At 41.5% G+C, this 27,486-nt stretch overlaps 2 protein-coding genes across 2 annotated transcripts; one reads left to right on the top strand and one right to left on the bottom strand.

The window, feature by feature from the left end:
- Positions 1 to 321: 321 nt before the first annotated feature.
- On the bottom strand, positions 322 to 2,109 carry LOC115408668 (glucose-induced degradation protein 8-B homolog). The gene is made up of 5 exons (XM_030119521.1): positions 2,007 to 2,109; positions 1,548 to 1,677; positions 1,274 to 1,470; positions 975 to 1,172; positions 322 to 662 (listed from the first exon to the last, which is right to left on the bottom strand). The coding sequence occupies exons 2-5, from the start codon at positions 1,663 to 1,665 to the stop codon at positions 489 to 491; spliced, it is 687 nt and encodes a 228-aa protein (XP_029975381.1). The 5' UTR covers positions 1,666 to 1,677; positions 2,007 to 2,109; the 3' UTR covers positions 322 to 488.
- A 3,305-nt stretch (positions 2,110 to 5,414) lies between these two features.
- dnah12 (dynein, axonemal, heavy chain 12) lies at positions 5,415 to 27,341 on the top strand. The gene is made up of 72 exons (XM_030119679.1): positions 5,415 to 5,596; positions 5,727 to 5,808; positions 6,026 to 6,215; positions 6,551 to 6,620; positions 6,726 to 6,890; positions 6,957 to 7,173; positions 7,284 to 7,472; positions 7,548 to 7,701; positions 7,791 to 7,882; positions 7,975 to 8,153; positions 8,238 to 8,373; positions 8,474 to 8,599; positions 8,688 to 8,822; positions 9,858 to 10,051; positions 10,139 to 10,376; positions 10,733 to 10,918; positions 11,017 to 11,217; positions 11,348 to 11,542; positions 11,629 to 11,750; positions 11,829 to 11,964; positions 12,036 to 12,182; positions 12,312 to 12,431; positions 12,591 to 12,747; positions 12,843 to 13,015; positions 13,136 to 13,288; positions 13,400 to 13,639; positions 13,787 to 14,032; positions 14,145 to 14,264; positions 14,376 to 14,485; positions 14,591 to 14,774; positions 14,874 to 15,014; positions 15,113 to 15,196; positions 15,423 to 15,611; positions 15,695 to 15,814; positions 15,924 to 16,112; positions 16,185 to 16,336; positions 16,462 to 16,600; positions 16,692 to 16,858; positions 16,954 to 17,209; positions 17,299 to 17,595; positions 17,678 to 17,856; positions 17,987 to 18,179; positions 18,277 to 18,438; positions 18,531 to 18,725; positions 19,006 to 19,139; positions 19,221 to 19,383; positions 19,483 to 19,563; positions 19,661 to 19,837; positions 19,939 to 20,070; positions 20,254 to 20,343; positions 20,424 to 20,564; positions 20,659 to 20,900; positions 20,990 to 21,137; positions 21,236 to 21,381; positions 21,534 to 21,748; positions 21,825 to 22,017; positions 22,108 to 22,300; positions 22,391 to 22,563; positions 22,960 to 23,100; positions 23,206 to 23,364; positions 23,447 to 23,742; positions 23,824 to 24,077; positions 24,270 to 24,410; positions 24,525 to 24,662; positions 24,976 to 25,209; positions 25,296 to 25,484; positions 25,736 to 25,839; positions 25,933 to 26,137; positions 26,242 to 26,379; positions 26,460 to 26,551; positions 26,761 to 26,828; positions 26,962 to 27,341. Exons 1-72 carry the CDS (start codon positions 5,415 to 5,417, stop codon positions 27,153 to 27,155), a joined length of 11,883 nt encoding a protein of 3,960 aa, XP_029975539.1. The 3' UTR covers positions 27,156 to 27,341.
- The last annotated feature ends 145 nt before the right edge of the window (positions 27,342 to 27,486 follow it).

A 27,486-nucleotide genomic window follows, 5' to 3' on the forward strand; every position in this document is an offset into this window, starting at 1 on the left:
GCCACTAAATGAAAGTACCATTTAAAATACCACTAGCGAAAATGTGTATATTTTTGTAAGGAAGTAGTTAATGTATACTTGAAGCAGTGCACACTGGTCCAACTTTCTATGATCAAACTTTGTCCCGTCTCAGTGGTCACACACAGAAAGTGACAGCCTAATTTAGGCATTATTCACACCCTCCTATGCCAACAACGTTCCCTGCCAATAGACAGAAAAACTAGTGAAACTGAAATATAATGATTTTGACATTAACAAATATGTAAATTACATTACAGAGTGAAATGAAGGTTTGTGGGTTATTTTAGTGTGACAGGCCATTTTAAAATGCCAGCAATCCAGTTTTTCTGCAAATTCGGGTTAAAGTATCAAAAAGCAACCCTTACAAAAAAGAAAAGGTTGTATTCTATATGAGTCTGTTGGTGTATAAATAGATAAAGGAAATGTGTCCATGTAATAATGCCGTGGTACATTTTCAGTTGGGCTCCTTATTTCGGGTCTTCGATGGTTCCCTTGCTGAGGTCAGTCATTTTAGGATACTTCACTTTCTTTTGGTCGAGTTCATTTTGAGCCCACAGCAGGAGCTTCAGGAGCTTCGCCAGCTTGGGGGTGGACTCTCTGTTTTCATAGTCTAGCACACATTGGTTCACTTCACTCCACACCTGAAAGATGAAAACATGCATGTTAATGCTCAGAATTCAAATTCAAGACGTTGACTGAGGCAAGAGAAAGCTCAGGAGAAAAATAGGAATGAGTGATAAAGGAAAGTGTGAGTTAAATGGTACCTTGATTTAGAAATAAATATTGAAATATCACAAGGAAGATTTTTTAAATTTTCAATCTAGTTTTCTCATAGGAATCAAAACTTCTTTGATCAGCAAGTTGACGCTGGGTATATCAGTAAAAACAGAAATAAAACCAAACACACACAATTGGCATTAGATGAAAGTATGTGTGCACTTTACTGAGCCTACCTTTTGCCTCTGCATCATATTGAGTAAATCTCCAAAAGGTGACTCCTCTGGGTTGTCAAATGCCAGCAGCGCTAGCGTCCTCTCCATCTCGGTCAGACATTCCCGGCTCTCCTCTCCCTGCTCTGCCAACTGAGACTGCGCAAACTCAAGGGCAGCTTCAGTTTCCCTCAAACGAATCAGCTCAATCAAATGTTGTTGCTGGAAATAAGCACAGAAAACAAACAATATGGTTATGAGAAAAATACAAATGGACACAAAACATAAATAGATTTCACACTCTGTACTGCAGTTGGCTTTACCTGTAGGTGAAAATACAGGTAACGGTTTGTATCCAGCAGCTCAGGGTGCAGACTGTTGATGAGTGCAATAGCATCCTGGATCTGTCCCTTCAAGATCATCTCTCTGATCTTAATTCTTTCGTCCAGAGAATCTAAATCCACACTAGGTTCTATACCAGACTCCATCCTGAACTTTTCTGCTGCCTCCTTGAAACCCTCTGTTGGAAAGGAAACGTGATGAGGTCCTGTACATCTGTTCCACATAAACATTCGAAAACAGAAGGTTTTACCTCACCTGTCACCAGGTAGTTCATGATGAGCCTGTTCATGTCAGCTCTCTGGATGTGGACATTGTTGAGTTTATCCATCCACTCCTCCCTCGTTATGTCCTCCGGTTTCTCGGCATAACTCATTATGACAATATCCTACAAAGCACAGGAGAGTTGCGATCTAAGTTAACATTGTGACTTTAGAAAGACATCCGTTAACAGACATTCCAATCAATGTCAGCAATTATAACAACAGTAACACAACAGTAAGAAAAATGTTGACAACAAACAATGGTTCGGGCCTTCCGTCTCAAAACACTGAAGCCTGACTCGTCTAAAAGAATCAAAACAAAGGCAACTTCCGCCTCCACGTGCATTTATTTCGAATGGATACACTTTGGGAGAGTCCTATTCTCATTTACTGTCTTACGTGTATAACACTAAATCCCTCTAGGTCGATATAAAGGCTGCTTTATTTACAATACCTGAAGATTTTGTCGCTACTTCCCAGCTAGAGCTAGGTAGCTAACCGGGGGGGCGGTCGATCCACTTCTTCTCCGCCTCCGCGCATCAGCAGAAACTACACCGAGCTTCCTGCACTATCGCCCCCCAGAGGACACTGAGGCACAGTCAAGGCCAGACTACTAAACTGAGGTACAGCCTAAATCCACAAAGACATAATTCAAGCTGTTCATTTAGGACTGAGGAATATCATGTGTTAAGCTGAATCTAGATCACCATTAGACTGTATCACTATGGCTACTCAGGAGTTTTTGCTTTTAAGTTTGACTACAATCGGAGGCCAAAGAGTGAACAGTTGTGACACCTCTTATTTTTAATTTCACATAATTATTTTTGTTTTCTAACCTCAGTAAAACACAAGCATGTCTTCAACATGAAACGTGTCATCCTGTATTTATTACCAGACATGTATTGTATGTTACATACTGAACAAACTGAAAGAGGAAAAATTAATAAGATAGTATAAAATTATATAAGATAGACCAGGGAAAGATAGTAGAGGAAGGGTGTGAGTGAGTTTATGGCCGTGAATTTGCTCCATGGTGCTGATTCATAATCTGCTCTTTATCATTCAGTGCTAAGCATAAAAAAACAAAAGTGGTGATATGTTTAAATGAGAATTTGAGAAAATCACTGTAATTTTTTTTTTGTATGTGTAATAGTCCAAAATTATGTGAAAAGGTACATTGCATTGTTTTAGAGAAATAACATGACCATTGCCTCTATAAACAGGAAAAACACTCCAACTCCAGGACAGTCTGAGCTCAGTGAGTGACGCTACATGATCATGACCGACTGATTATTTTTTTAATTAGTTATTTTTGGGCACACACACACACACACACACACACACACACACACACACACACACACACACACACTTACAAATACTACCGGAAAAAAGAAAAAAAAAACTCGACAAAAGAGCACTTTGGGCATAAATGGGAAACGAGCAGGTTCTCTAGCACCCCCCCCCCCCCCCCCCCCCCGCACGTGCCTGCTGTTGCCATAGTAACTACAACAGTTAAACGGTACGGCACAGACTGCAGGACGACGACACTGGAGGGACAAGTAGGTTAATTCCGCATATTCAATTATATTTGGAATGTATGATACTGTTTTGAGAGTTTATTTATGAACTTTAATAACGCTCGGTGCGTTGATTGTTTCGGTCTTTAGACGTCTCGGCTAAACTCGATCTACGATCTAAAAATGTCTGAAAAGTTTTTTTTGCCCGCCTCGCTAGACGGTATGAGAAGTTAGTTTTGATAACAGCTTTGATCAGCCCGTCTCTCAGGTGTCCGACCCAGACAGCACACGTACGTCTCCCCGACGTCTATGGCAGGCGAGGTCTGTTCACGATGGCAAAGCCAGAGGTAGACGGAGCTAGACGACGTTCTCCATGTTTGTCTTTCTCATGACTCCCACCGTCGGGGGTGTTTACAGGCCCGGCGTCCGGGGTGTCAATTAGGGGGGAAATGCCCCCCCCCCCTTTGCCTTCTTGCCCCCCCTGGCTGTCAGAGGGGTAATTTTTTTTTCTAATTAAAAACAAAAGAATTCATAATTTCTTTTGTGTGTCACATTGTGTTAATTCATATTCAGTTAACAGAAATAAATAAAATTTATAAACAAAATAATTTTAAGTTACTTTTCGGCTTCTGTCATGTGACGCGTGCGTGCTGCTGCAAGTGCGGACCAGGCGTCAAGGGGGGCAGACTGCCTCGCTCCCTCAGTCAAAATATAGTATTTCATTAAAAAAAAAAAAAAAAAAAAAGTTTTCAGTCTATTATATGCTTAAAAAACAACAGCAAACTCCGCTGGCTTGGTCAAATCAATATGAAGTGTTGTGCTATTCAAAATTCCAAAAATGAAAAATAAAAAAAGAGGAGACTCCAGCTCTACTAAAGGTGAGGGCTGGTTATTTTATCATTTGTTTTGTTACTATTTGTGCTTTTTAGCAATGTGATTAATGATCATACGTTGTTGGACATGGTAGAACAGCGCCTCTGATCTGTGGATTCTGTTTTTGTGTTGCTCCGTTACTTTTTCGCCACCTATGCGTGCACCGGCTACCTCTGTGACCGATCTCTGAACTTCACAGATCATAAGAGAAATCCAGTCTCTAACATCACTCCAAAAATTTTTTCAGAGTCTGAACCTCTCTGACATCCTTTATTATAAAACGTATTCAGACACAGCCCTCTCTACGATAATTAATATAATTCTTCTGCTGGGAAAATATCATTTACACTGCAATAAATGGAAGAATAAAAAAACCCTCCTTTAATCATTTCAAAAATCAGTTTGATCTTTATTTTTTGTCTCTAAAAAAAATGTCAGGTGCTGTTCCCAAAAAAATATGCCATGATATGTCCCATTTTCTTTTGATTTGATAGAAGACCCAGACCATTGTATATTTAATTGACGTTAATCAGTGTTGATTTGTGTGTGCCATGTTTGTTTGTTGACCCCCCCCCTTGTAATTCTTATTCTTATCCTTTTGCTTGTGTTTTTTTTGATTCCCTGACTGTTTGCCCCCGCAAGAGTTTGTATATGTGTGTTTTCCTTTTTAATTAAAAAAAAAAAAAAAACCTCTGTGACCGATCTGGTTTGGGTCTCACGAGTTTTCGTTGCCCTACGTAGGTCCTACATATCAGTGACGCCGGGCCAAATCTGGGCGGGGCGGCTCAAAAGTCTTAAAAGTCTGCCTCTGGCTTTCTCATGTCGAACGCACCTGCTGTTAGAGACACAAATCGTGGCTTATTTACGCGTCAGTAAAGAGAAAAACGCCGCAAAATAGACGTTGGCCCGACGTTCCTAGTTTCATCGCCAAGATGTCGCAGGGAGAGACGTTGCTAACTGGCAAGACGTAGCCAAGACGTTGGCATTTTATATTTAAAAACTATTTGTTTAAACCATCAGTTGTAAAATATTCTTGGCAGTAAATAATGTACCTGAACATCATCAATGGTCCAAACAGCACAGTAACATTAAACAGAAATTATAAAATACATTCTAAAGGTGCTGCAAAGGCCACCAAAAACACACACAACACGTCATTTAGAAGCTACAGAAATCTCAAATTGTTTCTTTTTCACAAATTAAGTTAAATATAGAGAAAACTGTCAAAACCTCTTTGACCCAAAATTTTGTTCGGTTATTTTGAAAGGTTTCAAATAATCTTCCAGGAATTACACTGTATGATGTGATAGTCTTAAGTAAAATATACTGTGAAAGTGAGTCGTTCATTTCCATGTACTGTTTCACAAACACACATCTGTAGAGACAGATGCTGCATTCACTGACCACCACAGAAGGTGTCAAGTTACTCCTGACACAGTCCTGACAGTATACTGTCTGTCTTTCTAGAGATGGCCGAGGGCGGGGTGCCAAAGCTCCCGGTGCTGCCCCCCATCAGAGGGAAGCCTTTTCATCACCAAATGGAGGAGGCTGAAGCAACCTTGGCGGAGTTCAAAGAAAAAATGGAAGCTCACACGAAGCTGCTGAAGCACAGTAGACGCAGCGTGCAGCGAAAAGAACTGAACATGCTATTGTATGTTTCTCCATTTCTTCAGCATGTTTCTACATTTATGCCAGTGACGTCTACTCTTGTTATTTCTAAATATTATTTAAGACACTGGGCTCCCTGCAGTGTGACATTTCATCACCTTCAATCATTGCAGGGCTTCCAGAGCGATAAAGGACTACAGCAAAGCGAGGGAATCTGTGCGCACCCCCTCACCTGAACCACAGTTCCCACCATCTGTATGATAACCATCTGTTTCTGCACTCATCTTGAACAAAAAATAACCAAGTATACATGATGATATTGAAATATTGCACAATAGGCTAAAATTTATTTCAACTCCTATTTTGCAGATGCTCAGTGAAAAACGGAAGCAAAGGGTATGTTTATTTTTCATAATGAGTTCATGTTTTTGTGCAGGTCACAGGATCTCATTTTCTTTTGTGCCCTTTTTAGATGAAGTACAATTTTCTGAAGCATTGTGTGGAGAAGCGACCTGTTGCTCCAATCCAGAGTGAATGGCTGGAGTCAATTGAGGCCAAAATCTCACCGAAACTTAAAGATACTGTGGGAAAAAAATTTCTATTGCAGGAGCTTTGTGAAGAAGTCAGTGAGGACTTCAGGAATGTCATTCTCAAGCACACAGGTAGGAGCAGTTTAGTTTTGGCTGTGAGTACAGTTTTTACAAAGTTTTTAGACAATTTAAAAAAAATAAAGATAAAGGTGCTTGTGTCTCACATCTGTCAGTATTGTATATATACTGACATCCAGGTCTGCAGCATATGATTTCTCATAGTATTCTTTGACCTTCTTTCTGCAAAACTGCTTCGGGTCATTATTATACCACAAAATGAATTAGAAACATGTTCCGAGTAAGAACCATAACAGCCACAGTGTTGTTCAGCTTTAGTACAGTGCTTAACTCGTATTATTCTTTGAGATGAGTGAACCACTTCATCATCTCATATTTGCTCATTTTAGTGGACACAGTCTTAAAGAATCCAGATATGGAAGAACTGACTTCAGACAAACAAACAACCACTCAATCCAAGTAAGTGGCTAACATACGAGTACACATTTCATTCATGTACAAGTTACTTACTCTTTTTCAGTTCCTTTCTTTGTGATGAATTAGATTGCTTTTAAAAAATTGCAGACTACCGATACTTGATTCCACCCAACCATGGCATGACAGCTTTATCAAAAGCCGCAGGAGGATACAGATGAATCTGCACATTCTGCATCCTGTAATGCAAACTGTGCTGGACATTGGCTATATGACATTTTCTACCCTGGTTTTAGTAAATCTTTCAGGATACAGGTAATAAAAACCAGCTAATAGCACATATGCTGTCTGATGTGAACATTTTCTTTCTCTTTGAATAAGTGGCGGTTTATGTTTTTGCAGAGCCTCAGGGCCTGTGGACTATAAGAGCTTACAGAATAAAACCTTGGTGGAGTGTAAGAGAACAGAAGATCGCATCATGAACACCTGGTTCCCCAAAATCATTCACTTACTAACCGACAAAAAAATGCTTGGAGTAGTGAAAGAGAAGAGATTGGGTTCCTTTTATGACTGTGCATCTACTCTCATTTCCAATCAGGTGAAGTGAATCTCTGTCATTTTTCATTTGAAACTTAGCTTTGACAGAAGTTTCTCAGTTCTTTAATATCTGACGTATTTTTCATTTATGTGTCTTGTGCATTTTCCCAGTTGAAATCTTTACTGCAGGCAAGTGTAGAGGAGGTTGTGAATGTTTTCGATCCAGGCTGTCATCACCTCTTGCCAATCTTTCATATGGCTTTGACATTTGATGATGAAAAGATGGAAATTTACCCCACCTTGCAAGATCTGGAAGACTCTGTATTGGAGATTCTTAATGCTGTAACAAATACACTGCAGGTGAGGCCCTGTTTCTTGGCACCTTTTTCAAGTACATATTGATCTTGCCCCGACATTTCTAACACCGATCTGCAGAAAGTACCAACGGTCCAGTCGTGGTTGGCACAAAACACAACTTCATCTGTGGATGCAAAGGTGGACAATCAGATAATTGCTTGTGCTCAAGTTTCTGTGAAGAACGCTGTGCGCAAAAATCTGGAAGAGCCTGACAAGCATTTCCAGAATTATGGTGACGTTCTGCAATGATTCATGTTAAAAATCCACAACCGACCATTTTTCAGATTCAGTTGACTGATGACTTTGTGTGTTTTCTTGTAGTGGATCAATACAGCTGGTTAGTCAATGGAACTGCACAAGCCCAGATAGAAACGTTAATGGAAGAGGAGCATTCTTTTGATGAGTACACAAAGGTAAGACATGATTTCACACTGAATGTGTTTGCCCTTTATTGTCTTGTTTTAACTTTCTCAAGCCTCCTCATGTCTAATTCCACTTGTTAAAGAAAGTGGAGGAGTTTCGTGCCCTGTCTCAAGAGATTATGAGCCTCCCATCGAAAGCCAGCTTCACGATGGTTCATCTCGACTGTTCAGAGTTGAAACAAGGGCTTGCCAACAAATCTAATGCTTATGCTGAAAAACTTCTCAAGAAACTGGTCTCTAGACACCGGGAGCAAAATACACAGTGAGTCACTTCTGTCACAATCTTCAAGCTGATTTGTTAGTAAAATGCTCCTATGTGTTTAATCTTCTTTGTGTTTGTACACAGGATCTGCTCTGAATTCGAAACCATCAGAAAGAAAGCTACCGAAGTTACAGAAAGTACAGAGCAGATGGCTCAGCTGAGTGAATACGTCAGTGTCACTAAGACAAAGAGTATCGCAGTGCTTAATGAAAAAATAAAGGTGAGTATTAAATCATTGTGTTTTTTTTTTTTTTTTTTTAACAAAGAAACCCATATTGATTACAATTATACAAACTGTATCCTTTTTCATCACACAATAGGAAGCCTACCACAGGCTAGTGTACCTCTTGGATGTCTACATCTTTGAACCAGAAGATCTGGAGCTGAATTCCACAGTTTTTCTCTGGCCTAAAAACATCCTTCATGTGTTTAAACAGAGTGATGAGGTAATGCTTCTGTGTATACATAGGACAATATATCATGGCTGTTTTTAAACGAATGAAGTGATCCAGGACAGCTCTGTTTGTTTTCCAGGTGATGCAGACAGCCAAGCAGAAAGGCCAGACGGAGCTGACGGCGCGGAGAGAAAGATTAATGGTGCAGCTGGAAAAGTTGGGGCGCAGGATAGAAGAGTTTCCACTTTGTTCTGACCTGCAGATGATGCGGCAGGTACAGTGTCATTAACCATTACAGATGGCCTTCAGTAAATATGGAATCATCTTTTTTTTTCTTATATAGAGTCCAATCTGTTGATGATGCTACTCTCACATCTACTAAATAAATACAACAAATTCTCCTCTCTGATTATCAGTATTGTGTAAATTAAATATTTTTTATTTACAGCTCTTTATCTCATATTCACAATGAAACACAGGCAGCACAACAGAGGCTGGCGGAACGAAACTTTATATTTTCATGAAAAATACGGCTTCACTTGGCTGAGCTACATCGTAAAAGAGTACAGGTATCATTATGTGGCATGACAGCAAGGGTTAAATTTGTGTCTATTTGATTTTACTGTGCAACAATGCCACCTGGGGCCTTTCACTCCCTGGAATTAAATAAAGGGAAGATCATGCAAGATTCAACAACACTGGATAGAGACGTAAGTTTTCCAAAAAGAATATCAAACTTCAATAACAATATTAAAACTGGTTAACACTAAAATCTAAAAATGGCAGCCCAATCAATTTCAAGGAAAGGAAGGGATGCATCAGCTCAAGGGTCCCATCTTTCCTAAGGTCTACTGACCATTAAACCTCATGATGAGCTGCCCTGAAGGTCACCAAGAAGCAAAAAAAAAATAAAATAAAAGTAAGGGTAACCTCTGTGTAAATTAACACACGCTAGAAGACGAGACACACCACTGCACCAAGTGAAGGGACCGCCACCAGGGAAAACCGTCCCTCATTTTTTGGGCCTGGAGGGCAGACCGTCTTTCGGCAAGACATGGCCAGACAAGGTGCGCAGAACTGTCATAGAAAAAGCATAGAAAAAAGGAGCACAAATCAAAAACAAATGAAAAACAAGAACCGATATTCACTGCAAAGAAATATCAAAATTATCCAGAATACATCAATCCTGTTTTGCAGAGCAGGTTCAATAGTGCTGAAGGATTGCAGTTATCAAGATCAAAAGTGTCTCTGAAAATAATTTGATGCATAGAAATGGCTCTATAAATATATTTGTTCATTTTTTTAACAGTATGTTGCAGATACCAGAACAGTTCAGAAACTCCTCCAGCAGGCTGAAGAGGAGATTGCCTTTATCAACAAAGAAGAGGAGTTCTACCAATGGGACCTTACAACTTTCCCACAAGCTGAAGTCATAAAAGACAGTATTGAACCATACCAGAAGCTGTTTGGATTGATCCAGAACTGGCAGCGCACAGAGAGCAGGTTTCGCCTCTTTTAGAATCTTGTTATTTTTGCAATTTTTTTTTTTTTCTAAATACCTGATGAGTTTTTTATGCTCTTTCCTTGTAGATGGTTGGATGGTTCCTTCCAGGACCTAGATGGTGAAAGTCTGGAGGCGAAAGTGGATGAGTTCTTCCGGGAGATCTTCAAGATGGTGAAGTTCTTTGAGCAGAAACAGAATAGGGCTGCACAAGAGAAGGAGAAGATTTCAGGGATCATGAGGCTCCAACATGACGAGGACGGGAGGAAGCAGAGTCCCACAACAACTCTGTGCTCCACTGTGATGGAGCAGATCAAACATTTCAAGGTGACGCTGTTATGACTCGGACCACTATATTTGTTTTGATTTCATGAATGCAGAATTGTGGGGGAAATGTGCAAAGAGTCACTGCTTTTGCAGTGAAGCTCTTGTTTAAATGTATGACAGAGTGGTGACATCCTGGATCCATCATAATCACAGTCATGTGAAGTCAGAGCTCTATTTCTCTGCTTTACCAGAGTTTTTCAATTATCTGCACATCATAAACAGCTACAAATTAAGGGAATGCCAAATCCTGCCAACGGTGACAGAAAATAAGAGGCTTAAGACGATTGCTATTCAAAATTTGTGAAACATTGTTTCTTCCCACTGAATAATGTTGGGGGATATGCTTTTGTCAACAGGAGTACATCCCTGTGGTGTCCATCCTGTGTAACTCCGGTCTCAGAGCTCGCCACTGGGAGCAGATATCAGAGGTGGCAGGCTATGATCTCACTCCTAATGCTGGGACAACTCTCCGCAAAATCCTCAAACAGAATCTGACTCCTTTTCTGGAAGACTTTGAGTCAATCAGTGCCGCTGCCAGTAAAGTGAGAACTGGTGACATATTATTAATACAGAATGTGTGTAATGTATCAGCTGTGTGTGTGTTAAACGCTCTGTGTGTGTCTGATACATTTTCTTGCAGGAGTTTTCTCTGGAGAAGGCAATGCACGCCATGAAGTGTGTCTGGGATGATGTCTCCTTCCACCATCAACCATACAGAGACACTGGTGTGTCCATTTTGACCTCTCTGGACGATATTCAGACGATTTTGGACGACCAGATTGTGAAAACTCAAACTATGAGAGGCTCACCATTCATCAAGCCGTTCGAGAGTGAAATCAAGGTTTGCCACAGAATTGAATGTATTTGTTTGCATCACAAATAAATGTTTAATCTGTATGACAGCTTTGCTCGTTGATCATGTGCTTGTATCCAGATGTGCAGAGTTTTATTTGTTTCTCTTGTGCTCTCAGCTTTGGGAGGAGCGTCTGCTCCGGATACAGGAAACCATAGACGAGTGGCTGAAGGTTCAGGTCCAGTGGCTTTACCTTGAGCCCATCTTTTCATCTCAGGACATTATGCAGCAGATTCCAGAAGAGGGACGACTCTTTCAAACTGTTGACAGTAACTGGAAAGCTGTGATGAAGTATTGTGTTAAAGATCCTAAGGTAAGAAAATACGTTGACAAAAAAAAAAAAAATCTGACGGCTAGTTACACATTCAGTTTGAGTTACCTGATGATTTCTGATGATAGATTCTTCCAGCAACCTCATTACCTGGCTTGTTAGAGAAACTGCAGGAGTCCAACACCCTCCTTGATAACATTATGAAAGGGTTGAATGCATATCTGGAGAAGAAACGTCTCTTTTTTCCTCGGTAAATGAAAAGGTTTTGCAATTTTTTTTCCCCACCCAGAATGTTGTGACTATAAGAACATTTTAATGTTGCTGCCAGGTTCTTCTTTTTATCCAACGATGAAATGCTGGAGATTCTCTCTGAAACCAAGGACCCACTGCGAGTGCAGCCTCATTTGAAGAAGTGCTTTGAGGGCATTTCAAAGCTGGACTTCCTCCCCAATATGGACATTCAGGTAAGATAGTCGCATATTGTTTCTGCTACGTGACACGATGGTGAATTAAACAGTATGACCTCTGTGCCCAGGCCATGTACAGCAGTGAGGGAGAGCGCGTTCAGCTCATCCAGCACATCTCCACATCTGAAGCCAAAGGAGCAGTGGAGAAGTGGCTGGTTCAGGTGGAGGATGTGATGCTTCGCAGCGTCAGAGATGTGATCTCCCGGTCCAGACTGGTGAGATCTCAGTTCCTTGTAGCCTGAATCATGTTGGAATATTGTGCATTCATGCAAGATCAAGTTCCTCCTTAGTTTGGATATAAATGTGGGTGAGAGCAGTGCGACTGTATGTTATTTTGTGAACAGGCCTATGAAGAGACTCCACGGAGTCAGTGGGTGAAGGAGTGGCCTGGCCAGGTGGTCCTGTGCACATCACAGATTTTCTGGACTTTGGAGGTTCATGAGGCCATCAGAGAAGGGCCAGATGTGAGGATTTTCCATTATTTTAACATTTTTCTTAAGCCTTTCAAGTATTTGCAGTGTAATTCAGAATTAGTCTCACACCACAACAATGTCATGCCTGGGAAAAACAAAATTATTAAATGTGGTAAATGGGTGTTTTTTTGGGGTTTTTTTCTTACACAGGCCCTAAAGAACTACTATCAGCAGCTCCAGAATCAGCTGAATGACATCGTGGAGCTGGTGAGAGGAGAACTGCCCAAGCAAACGCGAATTACTTTGGGAGCTCTGGTCACGATTGATGTTCATGCCAGGGATGTAGTCATGGACCTCATAGAAAAAGGTACTTCAAAGCTCTCATGTATGTCATATAACTTCACTGTGACACTGCAGAGCACAGAGATAAATATGTTTACACTTTTGTCCACTGCTTAACAGGCGTATCACATGAAACTGACTTTCAGTGGCTGGCTCAGCTACGCTACTACTGGAGCAATGACAATGTGCGTGTTCGCATAATCAACTGTGACGTTAAATACGCTTATGAGTACCTGGGGAACTCCCCGCGTCTTGTCATCACTCCTCTGACTGACAGATGCTACCGAACTCTGGTAAAAAAAAATATTTAAAAAATCCATCTCAACCAGTGTACATTACATTCATAATGGATGTGAATGCTTGCAGTTGCAAATTATTTTAGCTTTCAATTAATTTTAACATGCCTGTCTTAGATTGGAGCTTTCTTCCTGAATTTGGGCGGTGCACCCGAAGGCCCAGCAGGAACAGGAAAAACTGAGACCACCAAAGATTTAGCCAAGGCTCTTGCTGTCCAGTGTGTGGTCTTCAACTGTTCAGATGGACTGGATTATCTGGCGATGGGGAAAGTAAAATCCACTTTTACTTTTTAAATAATCAAGTGTAAATAGGAAATCTAATTGTTGCAATGTGATATGCATCATATTCCTTGTTAACATGCATTTGTTTTCATGTTTTAGTTTTTTAAAGGTCTGGCCTCGTCTGGTGCATGGGCATGCTTTGATGAATTCAACCGCATCGAGTTGGAGGTGCTGTCTGTGGTGGCTCAGCAGGTTCTCTGCATTCAGAGGGCCATCGAGCAGAAGCTGGACTACTTTGACTTTGAAGGCACCATGCTCAAACTCAATCCCAACTGCTTTGTATCCATTACAATGAATCCTGGCTATGCAGGGCGCTCAGAGCTCCCAGACAACCTCAAGGTCTCTCGTTGAATATTTCATGAATCCAAAAAACAGCTGCATCATCTCTTAAAAATAATATTGCTTATTTGACATTATTTATTATGCCTCTACTTTCAGTTTTGTAGCACTGATAATACTGAATTTCTTTCATGTTTCTTGATACAGGTGTTGTTCCGGACAGTGGCCATGATGGTCCCCAACTATGCCCTGATAGCAGAAATCTCTCTTTATTCCTACGGTTTCCTCGATGCCAAACCGCTCTCGGTGAAGATCGTCATGACTTACAGGCTTTGTTCAGAACAGCTCTCCTCTCAGTTCCACTACGATTACGGCATGAGGGCAGTGAAAGCTGTACTCGTGGCTGCTGGAAACCTCAAGCTCAAGTATCCCGATGAGAATGAAGACATTATTGTATGTGTGCTTACATGAGTGGATGAACTAAACATTATGTCTTGATTTTTCAACCTCATTAATCTTTTTTTTTTCTTAACCCTTCTCACATTTTTGTTTGCTTGTTTTTCAGCTTCTGAGATCCATAAAGGATGTTAATGAACCCAAGTTTCTGTCGCATGATATTCCACTATTCAGTGGAATCACCAGTGATTTGTTTCCAGGAATATCTCTTCCTGAGGCAGACTATCAGGTCAGACACATTGATTCCACTATTATTTTTCTCTACATCCAGCTACATTGTCATGTACTGTATGTTTATGTTATGTATTTTATAAGCTGTATTTTCCTTTGTTTGCATCAGCTGTTTCTGGCCGCTGCTGAGGAGTGCTGTAAAAATCACAATGTGCAGCCAACGGAGGTCTTCTTACAAAAGATGATCCAGACATACGAGATGATGATAGTTAGGCATGGGTAGGTTATTTTTCAGTTGCCATGTTGTATTTTGATGTACTGCTTGCTAGATTAAAAGTATGTATTAAACAATATTGTTGTTTCAAAACACCCTGTCATTTTCAGGTTTATGCTGGTTGGAGAACCTTTTGCTGGAAAAACCAAAGTGCTACATGTTCTAGCCGACACTCTGACTCTCATGAATGAGAGAGGACAGGGCCTGGAGGAGAAGGTGATCTTCAGGACTCTAAACCCAAAGTCTGTAACTATGGGACAGCTCTTTGGACAGTTTGACCAAGTTTCACATGAGGTAAATTTGTGTGTTCAGTCTGCAGGTGAAAGAGTTTTTGTGACGTAAATGATGGAAGCCAGTGATGTTTTCATGTGTTTGACTTTGCATCCTTTCTAGTGGACAGATGGGGTTGTGGCCAACACATTTCGTGAGTTTGCGTCTGCTGACACACCAGATCGTAAGTGGGTGGTGTTCGATGGTCCAATAGATACTCTGTGGATCGAGAGCATGAACACTGTGCTCGATGACAACAAAAAGGTAGGTTGTACTCACATACTTGACTCTGTAAGTGATTTCACTGTTTGTTTTTATGTGTATCCAGTTAAGCTCTTGTTTGTTTTAATCTTGTCCCACAGTTGTGTTTGATGAGTGGTGAAATCATTCAGATGTCCAGTCAGATGAGTCTGATTTTTGAGGCAATGGATCTGTCACAGGCCTCTGTGAGTAAAGCACCTGCAGTTAATTCAGACATTTATTTTACATTTCTCCACAACAATGCAATTTGCCAGATGATGTGCCAAATGATTTCGATTCTGAATTATTGAAGCTTCAGTGTTCATCAATATGTTATAAATGTAACAATAAGGTCAGCGCAGCTTGATTGGTGGGAAAGATTCAATACCTGAGACTTGTGTATGTGAAGTTTTTTGATTATTTTCTCGGCAGCCAGCCACAGTCAGCCGCTGTGGTATGATCTACATGGAGCCGTCTCAGCTGGGCTGGAAGCCCTTGGTGGTCTCCTGGATGAAAACCCTTCCGGAAGCTCTGCAGAAGCCTGACTTCTGCTCTCTGCTGATGGAGCTCTTTCACTGGATGTTGCCTCCTGCTCTCAAGATGCTGCGGAAAAACTGCAGAGTAATTGAATCCTGGCCAAGATGTTATCAGGCATTTACAATTTTCCATGGATTTTGACTGAAGGTCATGTTTTTTGTTCACAGGAAGTTGTGTCCACCAGCGACAGTAACACTGTGATGTCGTTGTGTCGACTGTTTGAGATGCTTCTCACTGAGCCGGTTACGACGGATCCTGGAGATAGCAGTATCCGCACCTGGATCATGGTCAGAAGACTGAAACTTTAGTTTTTTTTAAATATTTTTCGTTTTTGTCTTTGTCTTCATTTGCTCTTTCATTGATATTTTGGGCACCACTCTTCTGTTTTGCTTTCAGGCGGCTTTTGCCTTCTCCTTGGTGTGGTCAGTTGGCGGCAGTTGCGATGCAGACAGCAGAGAGAAGTTCAGTGACTTCCTCAGGGCGATGATTTCAGGAGAAATGAAAGAAAATCCGATCCCTGACGCAGTTGGAAAATGGGAGTGTCCAATGGATGAGAAAGGCCTCGTCTATGACTATTTTTATGAGGTATTGTGAAGTGACATTCTGAAGAAATTCATTTGTTTCTATCACTGCATAATATTGTAATTTCTTCCACAGTTTAATAGAAGAGGCAAATGGATTCACTGGAATGAATCCATTCAGAATGTCAGCCTAGGAGACAAAAACACCAAAGTGCAAGAGATCATCGTTCCCACTATTGACACGGTTCGCTACTCCTATCTGATGGACCTCTGCATCACATATGGAGTGTAAGAAGCTTCTTCACTGTGTCATTTGTCTATAGACGCTTCAAATATCTATTTCTGTAGGTCACAGAGTGCTGTTTTGGTGTTTGTCATGATTAATCATCATTTTCTCTTGTCTTCATTCTTAGTCCTCCCCTGTTTGTTGGAACTACTGGCACTGGGAAGTCTGTTTATGTTAAGGAGAAACTGATGAACAATCTGGACAAAGACTCCTTCCTTCCCTTCTTCATCAACTTCTCAGCTCGGACGAGTGCAAACCAAACCCAGGTCGGCAGGTCACACAAGATTCTCAGTCATTTTGGAATAAGGAGCTTGATGAATATCCAAGCATATTCATCTGTTTTGTATTTTCTATCAGAATATCATCATGTCCAGGTTAGACAAACGAAGGAAAGGGGTATTCGGACCCCCCATGGGGAAAAAGTGTGTGATCTTTGTAGATGACATGAACATGCCGGCACTGGAACAGTTTGGAGCTCAGCCTCCTGTGGAGCTCCTCCGACAGTACATTGACCACAAAAACTGGTATGAACCATTTGCTCTTGGAGGCTGGCGTAATTTTAAAAGTAGAGATTAAAAAAATGATCATGAACATTTATTTTACTGTTGTACTGTTGCAGGTATGACCTGAAGGACACCTCCAGGATCACCCTGGTGGACTTACAGCTCATCTCAGCCATGGGTCCCCCTGGTGGTGGGAGGAATGCAGTCACACCTCGCTTCTTACGACATTTCAACATCTTTAGTATCAATGCCTTCAGTGACGACACCATGGTTCGCATTTTCTCCAACATTATGGCTTTTCATTTCAAAAATAATAATTTCCCACCAGAATGTTTTACAGTTGGTAACCAAATAGTGATGGCTACAATGGAGGTGAGAGCTATAAAACCACACAGCTACATTATAACTATTTGAATATTTAATGTTTTTAATCACTTATGTCATGTTTTTGTTTTAAAAAGGTGTATCAGAAAGCCATGAAGCACCTGCTTCCTACTCCAGCCAAGTCTCACTACACTTTCAACCTGCGAGACTTCTCGCGTGTCATCCAAGGATGCCTGCTGCTGAAGAAACAGTCACTGGAGAACAAGCACACCATGATAAAACTGTTCGTCCATGAGGTCTTCCGTGTTTACTATGATCGTCTGGTTGAGGAACAAGACCGAACATGGCTTTTCAAACTCATGAATGGCATCCTCAAAGACCATTTCAAAGAGTCTTTTGACCAGGTCTTCGATCACCTCAAGAAAGGCAGTAAAGTATGCTTGAGATTTCACCGCAGTGTTATTGTTGATTTGGTCTTTTTCTGTGCCTTGTACTTAAGTAATCTTTATTTTCCAGCTGGTTGAGGAAGACATGCAAAATCTTCTGTTTGGTGACTACATGAAGCCTGACCTGGAGGGTGATGAGCGCCTGTACACCGAGGTGCCTTCAATGGAAAGCTTTGCACAGGTGGTGGAGTCCTGTCTGCAGGAATACAACCAGATGCACAAGACTCGAATGAACCTCGTCATATTCCGGTGAACATCTTTTATCACAGCAATTTTTTGTAAAAATTTGTACAGTATTTGAAGCCAACTGACTTTGTGGAGGAAAAATTGTGTTTTTATGTTACCAACACATTCTCTGAAAAAACTCCCCAACATGTAGCTATGTCCTGGAGCACTTGTCCCGAATCAGCCGTGTATTGAAGCAGCCTGGGGGCAATGCCCTGCTGGTGGGAGTAGGAGGCAGTGGCCGGCAGTCCATCGTCCGTCTGGCTACGTCCATGTCCCACATGGCCCTGTTTCAGCCTGAAATCTCAAAAAGTTATGGCATGACCGAATGGAGAGATGACCTAAAGGTTAGGTTATTAATTTGTGTGTGTGTGTGTACATATATATGACATTTTTAACATGTTTAACCAGAATCCCCTGTCTTCACTTCTCCTGAATTTGCAGATGCTTCTGAAAAACGCTGGTGTTAAAGGACAGAAGACAGTGTTCTTGATAACTGACGCTCAGATCAAAGACGAGGCTTTTCTAGAAGATGTCGACAGTGTTCTAAACACAGGAGAGGTACCCAACCTGTTTGCTATAGATGAGAAGCAGGAGATCATGGAGGTAGGCGACTATGAAATCATTAAATCTAAAATAACTTACGTAAGAATTATCTGAATTTTATTTGATGCTATCTTACCTTCTCCTCTCCTCAGACAGTACGTCCCATTGCTCAGGCTGGTAATAAAAATGTGGAATTAAGCCCTTTGAGCCTGTTTGCCTTCTTTGTGGCCCGCTGCAAAGAAAACCTCCACATTGTTGTGGCCTTCAGTCCTATTGGGGATGCCTTTCGAAACCGCTTGCGCCAGTTCCCATCACTTATTAACTGCTGCACCATCGACTGGTACCAGGTACTGTTTAGAAATTATTTGTGTTATATCTGTTATAATCTTGTTTATATTTCATGTGTCACACTTTAAACTGTAAAAACTATGTAAGACTCCTGTGCGTCAGATTGTGAGTCAGTCAGTAAGCTCCTTGAACCAGAAATAACATTAATAACAAGGGAGAGAGAGAAAATATGACAGATGGTTGAGCTGATGGACATTACTGGGCACAGGGTCAACTACCTATCTGCTGCCTTTCTTCCTACCTTCTCTTTCTTCATAATATTTTTATCTGCCTTGACAGCCGTGGCCAGAGGAGGCTCTTGAGCGAGTAGCTAACTCATTCCTGGAGTCCCTGGATATGAGTGAAAATGAGAGACAGGAGGTCATTCCCATCTGCAAAACATTCCACACGTCCGCTAAACAGCTCTCACAGAGGTGTGGTATTATGTCTCGCTTGTGGATTACATGGTAAATTATATATGCAAGCGCTTAGTTACACTGTTGGTTTCAATACAGATTTCTCTCTGAGCTTGGCCGACATAACTATGTGACGCCCACATCTTACCTGGAGCTGATTGCAGCTTTCCGTCTGCTCCTCACTCAAAAAAGAGCAACTGTCATGAAAGCAAAACAGAGATACATCAATGGGCTGGACAAACTCGCCTTCGCTGAATCACAGGTATTTTGCATTGCTGAGTTGTTTTGCTTCGCCAGTGCTTCTTTGATTTGGAAATCTGAACAAACCTTTGCACGACTCGTTCCAACGTCGTCTCTGTAGGTGGGGGAGATGAAGAAGGAGCTGGTAGAACTGCAACCCAAACTGGAGCAGGCAAAGACTGACAACACCAAGATGATGAAGGTGAATATATTTCACACCTTCACACCACATGAGCATCAACCCCCCCTCAGCCTTTAAATATGAATTCATGCATCTGTTTACTTGTGTAAATTTTCAGGTGATTGAAGTGGAGTCTGTGGAGGTGGAAGCCAAAAGTAAAGTTGTGCGTGTTGACGAGCAGGCAGCAACTATAAAAGCCGATGAGGCTCAGGCTCTAAAGGATGAATGTGAGAGTGACTTGGCTGAAGCTATTCCTGCTCTGGAGGCCGCTCTTTCTGCTTTAGACACTTTGAAAGTGAGCACGCTCAACCTAAGCAGTATTTTCTAACACATTTTGCCAGTCAGGTCATAGCAGATTTGACAGATCAGCAAGTTAAGCCAACTGTTTGATTTCAGCCCTCGGATGTCACAATTGTGAAGTCGATGAAAAATCCACCTTCGGGGGTGAAGCTGGTGATGGCAGCTGTATGTGTGATGAAAGGCATAAAGCCAGATAGGATAGCTGACCCTGCTGGGACTGGAAAGAAGGTTAGTCTAAGCCAGAAAATATCATCTTGTAAAAATATAGCTTTTTGTTTTACTTTTTATATCCATTCACTTACTTTTCTTATGGTAGCACCACAGTAATCCATCCATCTTCTACACCACTGTATCCTTTTATTGCTTTGTAATGTATCTGTGATGTCTTTGCTTAACCTTTGTATTGTCTAGATTTTGGACTACTGGGGTCCAAGCAAGAAGCTTCTGGGTGATATGAATTTTTTGCGAGATCTTAAAGAATATGACAAGGACAATATTCCTGTAAGTGTCAAGAAAACATCTTCATAACTGTTACAGAATGTATATTTTGTCCTGAATGACCCGTCTAATCTGCAATACAGGTCCCTGTGATGCAGAAGATACGCAGTGAATACATGACTAATCCTGATTTTGACCCCAGCATCGTCGCAAAAGCCTCATCTGCTGCAGAGGGTCTGTGCAAGTGGATCAAAGCCATGGAAGTGTATGACAGGGTGGCAAAGGTGCACTTTTTTTATGGACCTTCACAGAATCTTCCAATGACTCGCTTTCTTTTTACCTCTAATGTTCACACAAAAGACATCTCCTTTGTTTTAGGTTGTAGCTCCCAAAAAGGCCAGTCTTGCAGAAGCACAGGAGTCGCTTGCAGCGACCATGGTGCTCTTGGACCAGAAAAGAGCTGAGTTGAAAGAGGTTGAGGACCGCCTGTCTGCTCTTAAGAAAACCTTTGAGGAGAAAACAGAAGAGAAAGCCCAGCTGGAGCAGCAGGTGGAATTATGTGGAAGGAAACTAGAGAGGGCTGAGAAACTCATTGGTGGTTTGGGTGGAGAAAAGACCAGGTCAGGCTTTTAAATATTCAGCTTTTGATGATTTTCAGCAGTTGAAAGGATTGCAATATGCCACTGACTGAATGTAAATCTATCGTTAGATGGTCGAAGGCAGCAGATGACCTGCAGAATACATATGACAACCTGACCGGAGACGTTCTGATCTCTGCTGGAGTTATTGCCTATTTAGGGGCTTTCACAGTTAGCTTCAGACAGGACTGCACCAAGTTATGGACCAAACTCTGCCAAGTAAGAGTCACCCTCCTACTTTATAGTCATTCTCTTTGAACTAAGGCGAATGTAATTGCTCATTATCTTGTCTTTTAAACCTGCCTCCATATCTCTAGTCCAAGAACATTCCATCATCGGACGACTTCTCTCTCAGTCAAACTCTGGGAGATCCAATTAAGATCAGAGCTTGGAACATCGCAGGCCTTCCCAGTGACTCCTTCTCTATTGACAATGGTGTTATTGTCAGTAATTCACGTAGATGGTGAGTCTATTTGAAAGAGTATTTCTCTGATTTTTCTTTATTTTTTTTAATTTCAAGATGAAAAAAAAAATTATAGTTTCTGTTTAAATGAAAGGAAACGAAATACACCTCCTCCTGTGAGGTTTTAACCCTTACTGTGTGTGTTCTTGTAGGCCCTTGATGATTGATCCCCAGGGCCAAGCCAACAAGTGGGTGAAGAATTCAGAGAAAGATAACAATCTGAGTGTAATCAAGTTAACTGACGGGGACTACATGAGGACTCTGGAGAACTGCATACAGTTTGGAACACCACTGCTGTTGGAAAACGTTGGAGAGGAACTGGACCCTTCTCTGGAACCACTGCTGCTCAAACAGACCTTCAAACAAGGTGCTGAGTATACAAGATTGCTTTCGAACAGCTTCTGAGATTTGAAGAAAAAGCTATAAACATGTGTATCTCTCAGGTGGTGTGGACTGCATCAGGCTCGGAGAGAGTGTGATTGAGTACTCCGCTGAGTTCCGTTTCTACATCACCACAAAACTCAGAAACCCCCACTTCCTGCCAGAACTGGCCACCAAAGTGGCTCTGCTCAATTTTATGATCACTCCAGAGGGCCTGGAGGACCAGCTGTTAGGGATCGTGGTTACCAAGGAGAGGTAGCACTCATTAATTCTAACTTTGGTATGCCCCCGAAATACTTGAGACGCTGCACCACCCACATGTTTCGTACTTCATGTGTTCATCAGGCCAGAGCTGGAAGAAGAGAGAAATGCACTCATCCTGCAGTCAGCTGCCAATAAGAGACAGCTAAAGGAAATTGAAGACAAGATCCTTGAGACTTTACAGTCGTCTGAGGGAAATATCCTGGAAGACGAGAGTGCTATTCAGATTCTAGATTCTGCCAAGAGCATGTCCAATGAGATATCCAAGAAACAGCAGGTGAGGTCTCTACATAAAAATGCAGCTAAAGATAGTTTATTTGAGTCTAACGTTTGGCTGAATTGATCTCAAACTTTATTTGATTCAAAGATTGCTGAGAAGACAGAGATCAAGATAGCAGAGTCTCGAGAGGGTTACAGAGCAATCGCAAAGCGCTCATCCATCCTGTTCTTCAGTATTGCTGACCTGACTAACATAGACCCCATGTACCAGTACTCGCTCAGCTGGTTTGTCAACCTCTACATCAACTCCATCCAGGACAGGTGAGTCATGAAGATGAAGGATATTCTGCACCATCTCAAGAGAAGACTAATCTGCTGGGACTCTATGATTGTATCAGAAGTTTACAAAACCCTTTTAGTATGTTGTTGGTGTTGGTAAACTATATGATGCATGAACTACACAATTTATTGTTTAAGGTTTGAAGGAAGTGTGTATGTGAGCATGTATACAATTTCTTTGTAACTAGTAAAGCTGCAGATCCTGTGCAGATGTTAAAAAATACTGTATATACAAAAATATGTTGTTTTTTTTAACTAAAATGTGACTTGCTGAAATTGTGAAATGGACAAACAGCTTTGTGAAATCTAAGTAATGAATAATCTTTTCATTTGTTAATGTTTGTCTGAAATTTCTTGTGTTTTACATCTACTAATCAGTAAGAAATCCAAGAATCTTGAGAGAAGGCTTCAATTTCTGATTGATCACTTCACCTACAACCTGTACTGCAATGTGTGCCGCTCTCTGTTTGAGAAAGACAAGCTTCTTTTCTCCTTCCTTCTCTGCTGCAACCTACTCCTGTAAGTGGTGATTTTACAAGGAATAGTTTTTTTTCTCATTTACACACTTATATGACATTTCACAAATATACATAATTTATTCATTACTCTGTGGTTTTTTTTTAGGTCAGAGGGGGAGATTGAATATGCTGACTTTATGTTCCTGCTCACTGGGGGAGTGGGCCTGCAGAACACCACAGCTAACCCCGACAGCAGCTGGCTGCAGGACAAAAGTTGGGATGAAATCTGCAGAGCCAGTGAACTTCCTGGCTTACAGGGGTTAAAGTAAGACATATTATTCATGCACGCTTCTGTTTGCCAGTATAATTTGCTTTTGACCAATGGAATAAATTATCTGTTTCCACAGAGAGGCTTTTATCAAGAGCCCCGGAGACTTCAAGCCCATTTATGACAGCAAAGAGCCATGTAATGTTGCTCTGCCTCCACTGTGGTGTGAAAAACTCAATGACCTACAAAAGATGATCATTGTTCGCAGCCTTAGGCCCGATAAGATCGTGCCTGCTGTGACCAAATACGTCACTGATAATCTTGGGAAAAGCTTTGTCCAGCCTCCTCCATTCGAGCTGAGCAAGAGTTACCTGGACTCCAACTCCACCATACCGCTTGTGTTCGTGCTGTCTCCAGGAGCAGATCCCATGGCGAGTAGGTTCTGCTGCACCGCTGGCTGATTTTAAAGGAGACATGCTAGAAATTCCTCAGTAATATATGGAAATCTCTTCACAGGCTTGCTGAAGTTTGCCAGTGACAAGAACATGGGTGGTACAAAGTTCCAGTCCATCTCTCTGGGTCAGGGTCAAGGGCCTATCGCTGCTAAGATGATATCCTCAGCAATGCAGAACGGGACATGGGTGTGCCTGCAGAATTGCCATCTGGCCGTTTCCTGGATGTCCACCCTGGAGAAAATCTGTGAGGACTTTAGTCCTTCAACTTGCCACCAAGACTTCCGCCTCTGGCTCACAAGCTACCCTTCACCCAAGGTAAATCCCTCTGAATCAAATTCATTCTGTTTCACTGCATGTGCATGGAGAAACAATCATAGGAACTTGAGGACACCTTGAAAATGAGATGGCTCATCTGGATGGGTTTATCTCCTCGAAAAAATAATATAAAGAATGAGGAAAAAGCCATTTTTCAATGGAATACATACTAACATAAATAAATGGATTCAGTTTCCAGTGAGCATCCTGCAGAACGGGGTGAAAATGACAAATGAGCCTCCTACGGGTCTTCGCCTCAACCTGCTCCAGTCATATCAATCTGATCCTATTTCTGATCCAACTTTCTTCAACAACTGTCCCAATAAGGAACTGGTGAGTTGGGAGGAAACAGATCGTCAATGTATATGCACCAGGAATTCAAATTCACTTATTAATTTATGGTTCTGTGACTCAAACAATTCTCTAACTCTTGAATTTATTCACCAGGTCTGGGAGAAGCTCCTGTACGGACTGTGCTTCTTTCATGCTCTTGTTCAGGAGAGAAAAAAATTTGGTCCTTTGGGCTGGAACATTCCTTATGGCTTCAATGAGTCTGATCTCCGTATAAGTATCAGACAGCTGCAGGTACTTTTTCAAAGTTTCACTTTCAAAATTTCACCTACTGTTATGTTTCTTCTCTTAATATAACCTTGTAAAAAGCACAGACTCGCCTTAACGTTCAAACAGCTTCTTTACTGACTGAGTGCCACATCACACTGCACATATCACTCCGCATGTCAAGGATAGATAATACTGTATAGAACACAGGAACATAAAGTAGTGCCATTATACCACACATAACATTTTTAATGATTTATCTAACCAAACTATTATCTTAGCATCAATACATAACACCTACCTAAAGCATCTAAAATGCACTTCTTCTCTCCTTTTTCAGCTTTTTGTAAATGAATATGACGAGGTGCCTTTGGAAGCCATAACATATCTGACTGGGGAGTGTAACTACGGCGGTCGAGTGACAGATGACTGGGACAGACGGCTCCTGATGACCATCTTGGCTGACTTCTACAACGAGGACATCATTTGGGGATATCGCTACCCTTTCTCGCCAAGTGGAGAATATGTCGCTCCCCGGAAATCTGACTACAAGGAGTACATTGTCTTTATCAAGGTTCAAATAATCTGGAAGCACAATATTAAGTTAAATTGTCTGGCGTGAGCCTGATCTTACAAGCAATATTTTTTGTTGTCTTGTAGAAACTTCCGTTGAGCCAGCACCCAGAGGTGTTTGGGATGCATGAAAATGTGGACATTTCTAAAGATTTACAGCAGACAAAACTGCTGTTTGATTCACTGCTCCTCACCCAAGGTGGAGGAGTGAAAGGAGGCGCTACCTCTGGGAGTGACAACACCCTCTTTGACATTGCTAATGACATCCTCACTAAGGTATCAACTAATTAAAACTGTCCTTGACTCTGTGACTCTCAAATATTCCCAAAACTAATATCCCAATGTTGGTGTTGGTCCAACAACTGCAGCTGCTATAAATGAACTGCCCTTACATTTACAATTCCTACAGTCTACTGCCTGGTTGTTAAATTGTAGAAATGGTCCAGTTCTTTGATAACAGTCTTCAAACTCCTCATCGTATCTGCTCTGTATACATCATAACTTATTGATCTGCTTATTTTTCAAAGCTTCCGGCTAATTTTGACACAGAAGCTGCTCTGCAGAAGTTCCCAGTGCTGTATGAAGAAAGTATGAACACAGTTCTTGTCCAAGAGATGGAGCGCTACAACACGTAGGAGCAAACCACGCAGTGCAGATCTTAAGGTTGCACAACACGTCAACGACAAAATTTTCAGTGACCTGACTGCTGTTTGTGCTCTCTCAGGTTGTGCAGCACAATTCGCGTGAGTCTACAGAACCTGCTAAAGGCGATAAAGGGCTTGGTGGTGATGGATGCTGACCTGGAGGCAGTTGCAGGCAGTTTGATAGTGGGGAAGGTCCCAGAGAAGTGGGCCAAGCGCTCTTACCCCAGCCTTAAGCCTTTGGGCAGCTACATCACCGACTTTCTCTCAAGGCTCAAGTTTTTGCAGGCAAGCAAGGCAACTCACCAAATGTTGTTGAGATAATTGTAAAATTTTCACTATTGTTTTGGTTTCACCTCCGCCATGGTCTCTCTGATTTGGTTTCCCCACAGGATTGGTATGAAACCAGCAAGCCCAGCGTGTTCTGGTTATCCGGTTTCTTCTTCACTCAAGCCTTCCTTACTGGGGCCATGCAGAACTACGCCAGGAAATACCACATCCCCATCGATCTGCTTGGCTTTGATTTCAAGGTTTGAAAACACACGTGTTGTTATCTTGTCATAGCTTTAACAGTGCATGAATCCACATTTTGGAGCATTTCATTTTCCAGGTTCTGTGTATCGATGAGTCGGACACGGCACCTGAGGATGGTGTTTACATTAATGGGCTGTTTCTGGATGGAGCTCGTTGGGACAAAGAAAGGTAGTGATTATGCTCCATATTTCTCAAGAGTTCAGATAAACATATGTAAAACGATTTTATTCACTACACTCTAATGACATGATGGTCACTATTGTTTTCATGGAAAATTGTTAGCAGTTGTTATAGCAAAGTGTCAGTAATTTTACTTTTTCCACCAATAGTGAAATGCCCAATCCACGTGAATTTTTTCTTTACTCTTCTGTCTCCAGTGGCGTTCTGGCTGAGCAGCAACCAAAAGTCCTGTTTGACTCAATGCCCATCATCTGGATCAAACCCAGTATGTATAATAACTGCAAGTGGCAGAATATCAGCCACGTGCCTCATTTATCTTCCCAAGTTTCTCTTTCTTTTGACTCTGATTAAAATCCCCTATCTATTCACCACTCTCTGTTTCTTTCTCTCCCACACAGCTGAAAAGAAGAGTAAGGATCAACCTCCAACACTCTATGTTTGCCCTCTCTACAAGACCAGCGAGAGGAAGGGCACGCTCTCTACCACGGGTCACTCCACCAATTTTGTCATCTCCATGATGTTGCCCACCAATAAGCGCCCCCAACATTGGATCAAGCGTGGTGTGGCCCTGCTCTGCCAGCTGGACGACTGAAACCAGACAGCATGCTGCCCAAGACTCTGGCATCGAATTCTGCTCTTCAAATATGCAAAATAGAAGCTAATGCTTGTTTTCAAACAGGCATGAAGTAGATACTTTTTATGAACAGTATTTAAAGAGAAAGACAAAACATCTGTGTTTAATTGCTACAACAGATTACTAAACTACACTTATTTCCTCAAAAATGTTTTTTAAAAAAAGTGTGTGAATGCACTTTAAAGCCATAAAATGTGCATGAAATGCTCTGCAGCTGATGAAAAGAATGAAAGTGTCAGTTGTCTGGAAGAAACAAAGTTCATTTAAACAAGTTCACAGCAGAAGGTTT

Source organism: Salarias fasciatus, chromosome 20 (genome assembly GCF_902148845.1).
Source record: "Salarias fasciatus chromosome 20, fSalaFa1.1, whole genome shotgun sequence".
In the NCBI taxonomy this organism is placed as follows: domain Eukaryota; kingdom Metazoa; phylum Chordata; class Actinopteri; order Blenniiformes; family Blenniidae; genus Salarias; species Salarias fasciatus.

Excerpts from the sequence above, each read along its gene's own strand:
- LOC115408668 (XM_030119521.1), bottom strand. The coding sequence starts at position 1,665 with ATGAGTTATGCCGAGAAACCGGAGGACATAACGAGGGAGGAGTGGATG. Across the intron at positions 1,173-1,273 it reads ACCTGTATTTTCACCTACAG|CAACAACATTTGATTGAGCT; the intron begins GTAAAGCCAACT and ends GCTTATTTCCAG. Across the intron at positions 663-974 it reads ATATGATGCAGAGGCAAAAG|GTGTGGAGTGAAGTGAACCA; the intron begins GTAGGCTCAGTA and ends TTCATCTTTCAG.
- dnah12 (XM_030119679.1), top strand. The coding sequence starts at position 5,415 with ATGGCCGAGGGCGGGGTGCCAAAGCTCCCGGTGCTGCCCCCCATCAGA. Across the intron at positions 16,859-16,953 it reads TACATTGACCACAAAAACTG|GTATGACCTGAAGGACACCT; the intron begins GTATGAACCATT and ends GTACTGTTGCAG. Across the intron at positions 21,749-21,824 it reads CAAACAGACCTTCAAACAAG|GTGGTGTGGACTGCATCAGG; the intron begins GTGCTGAGTATA and ends TGTATCTCTCAG.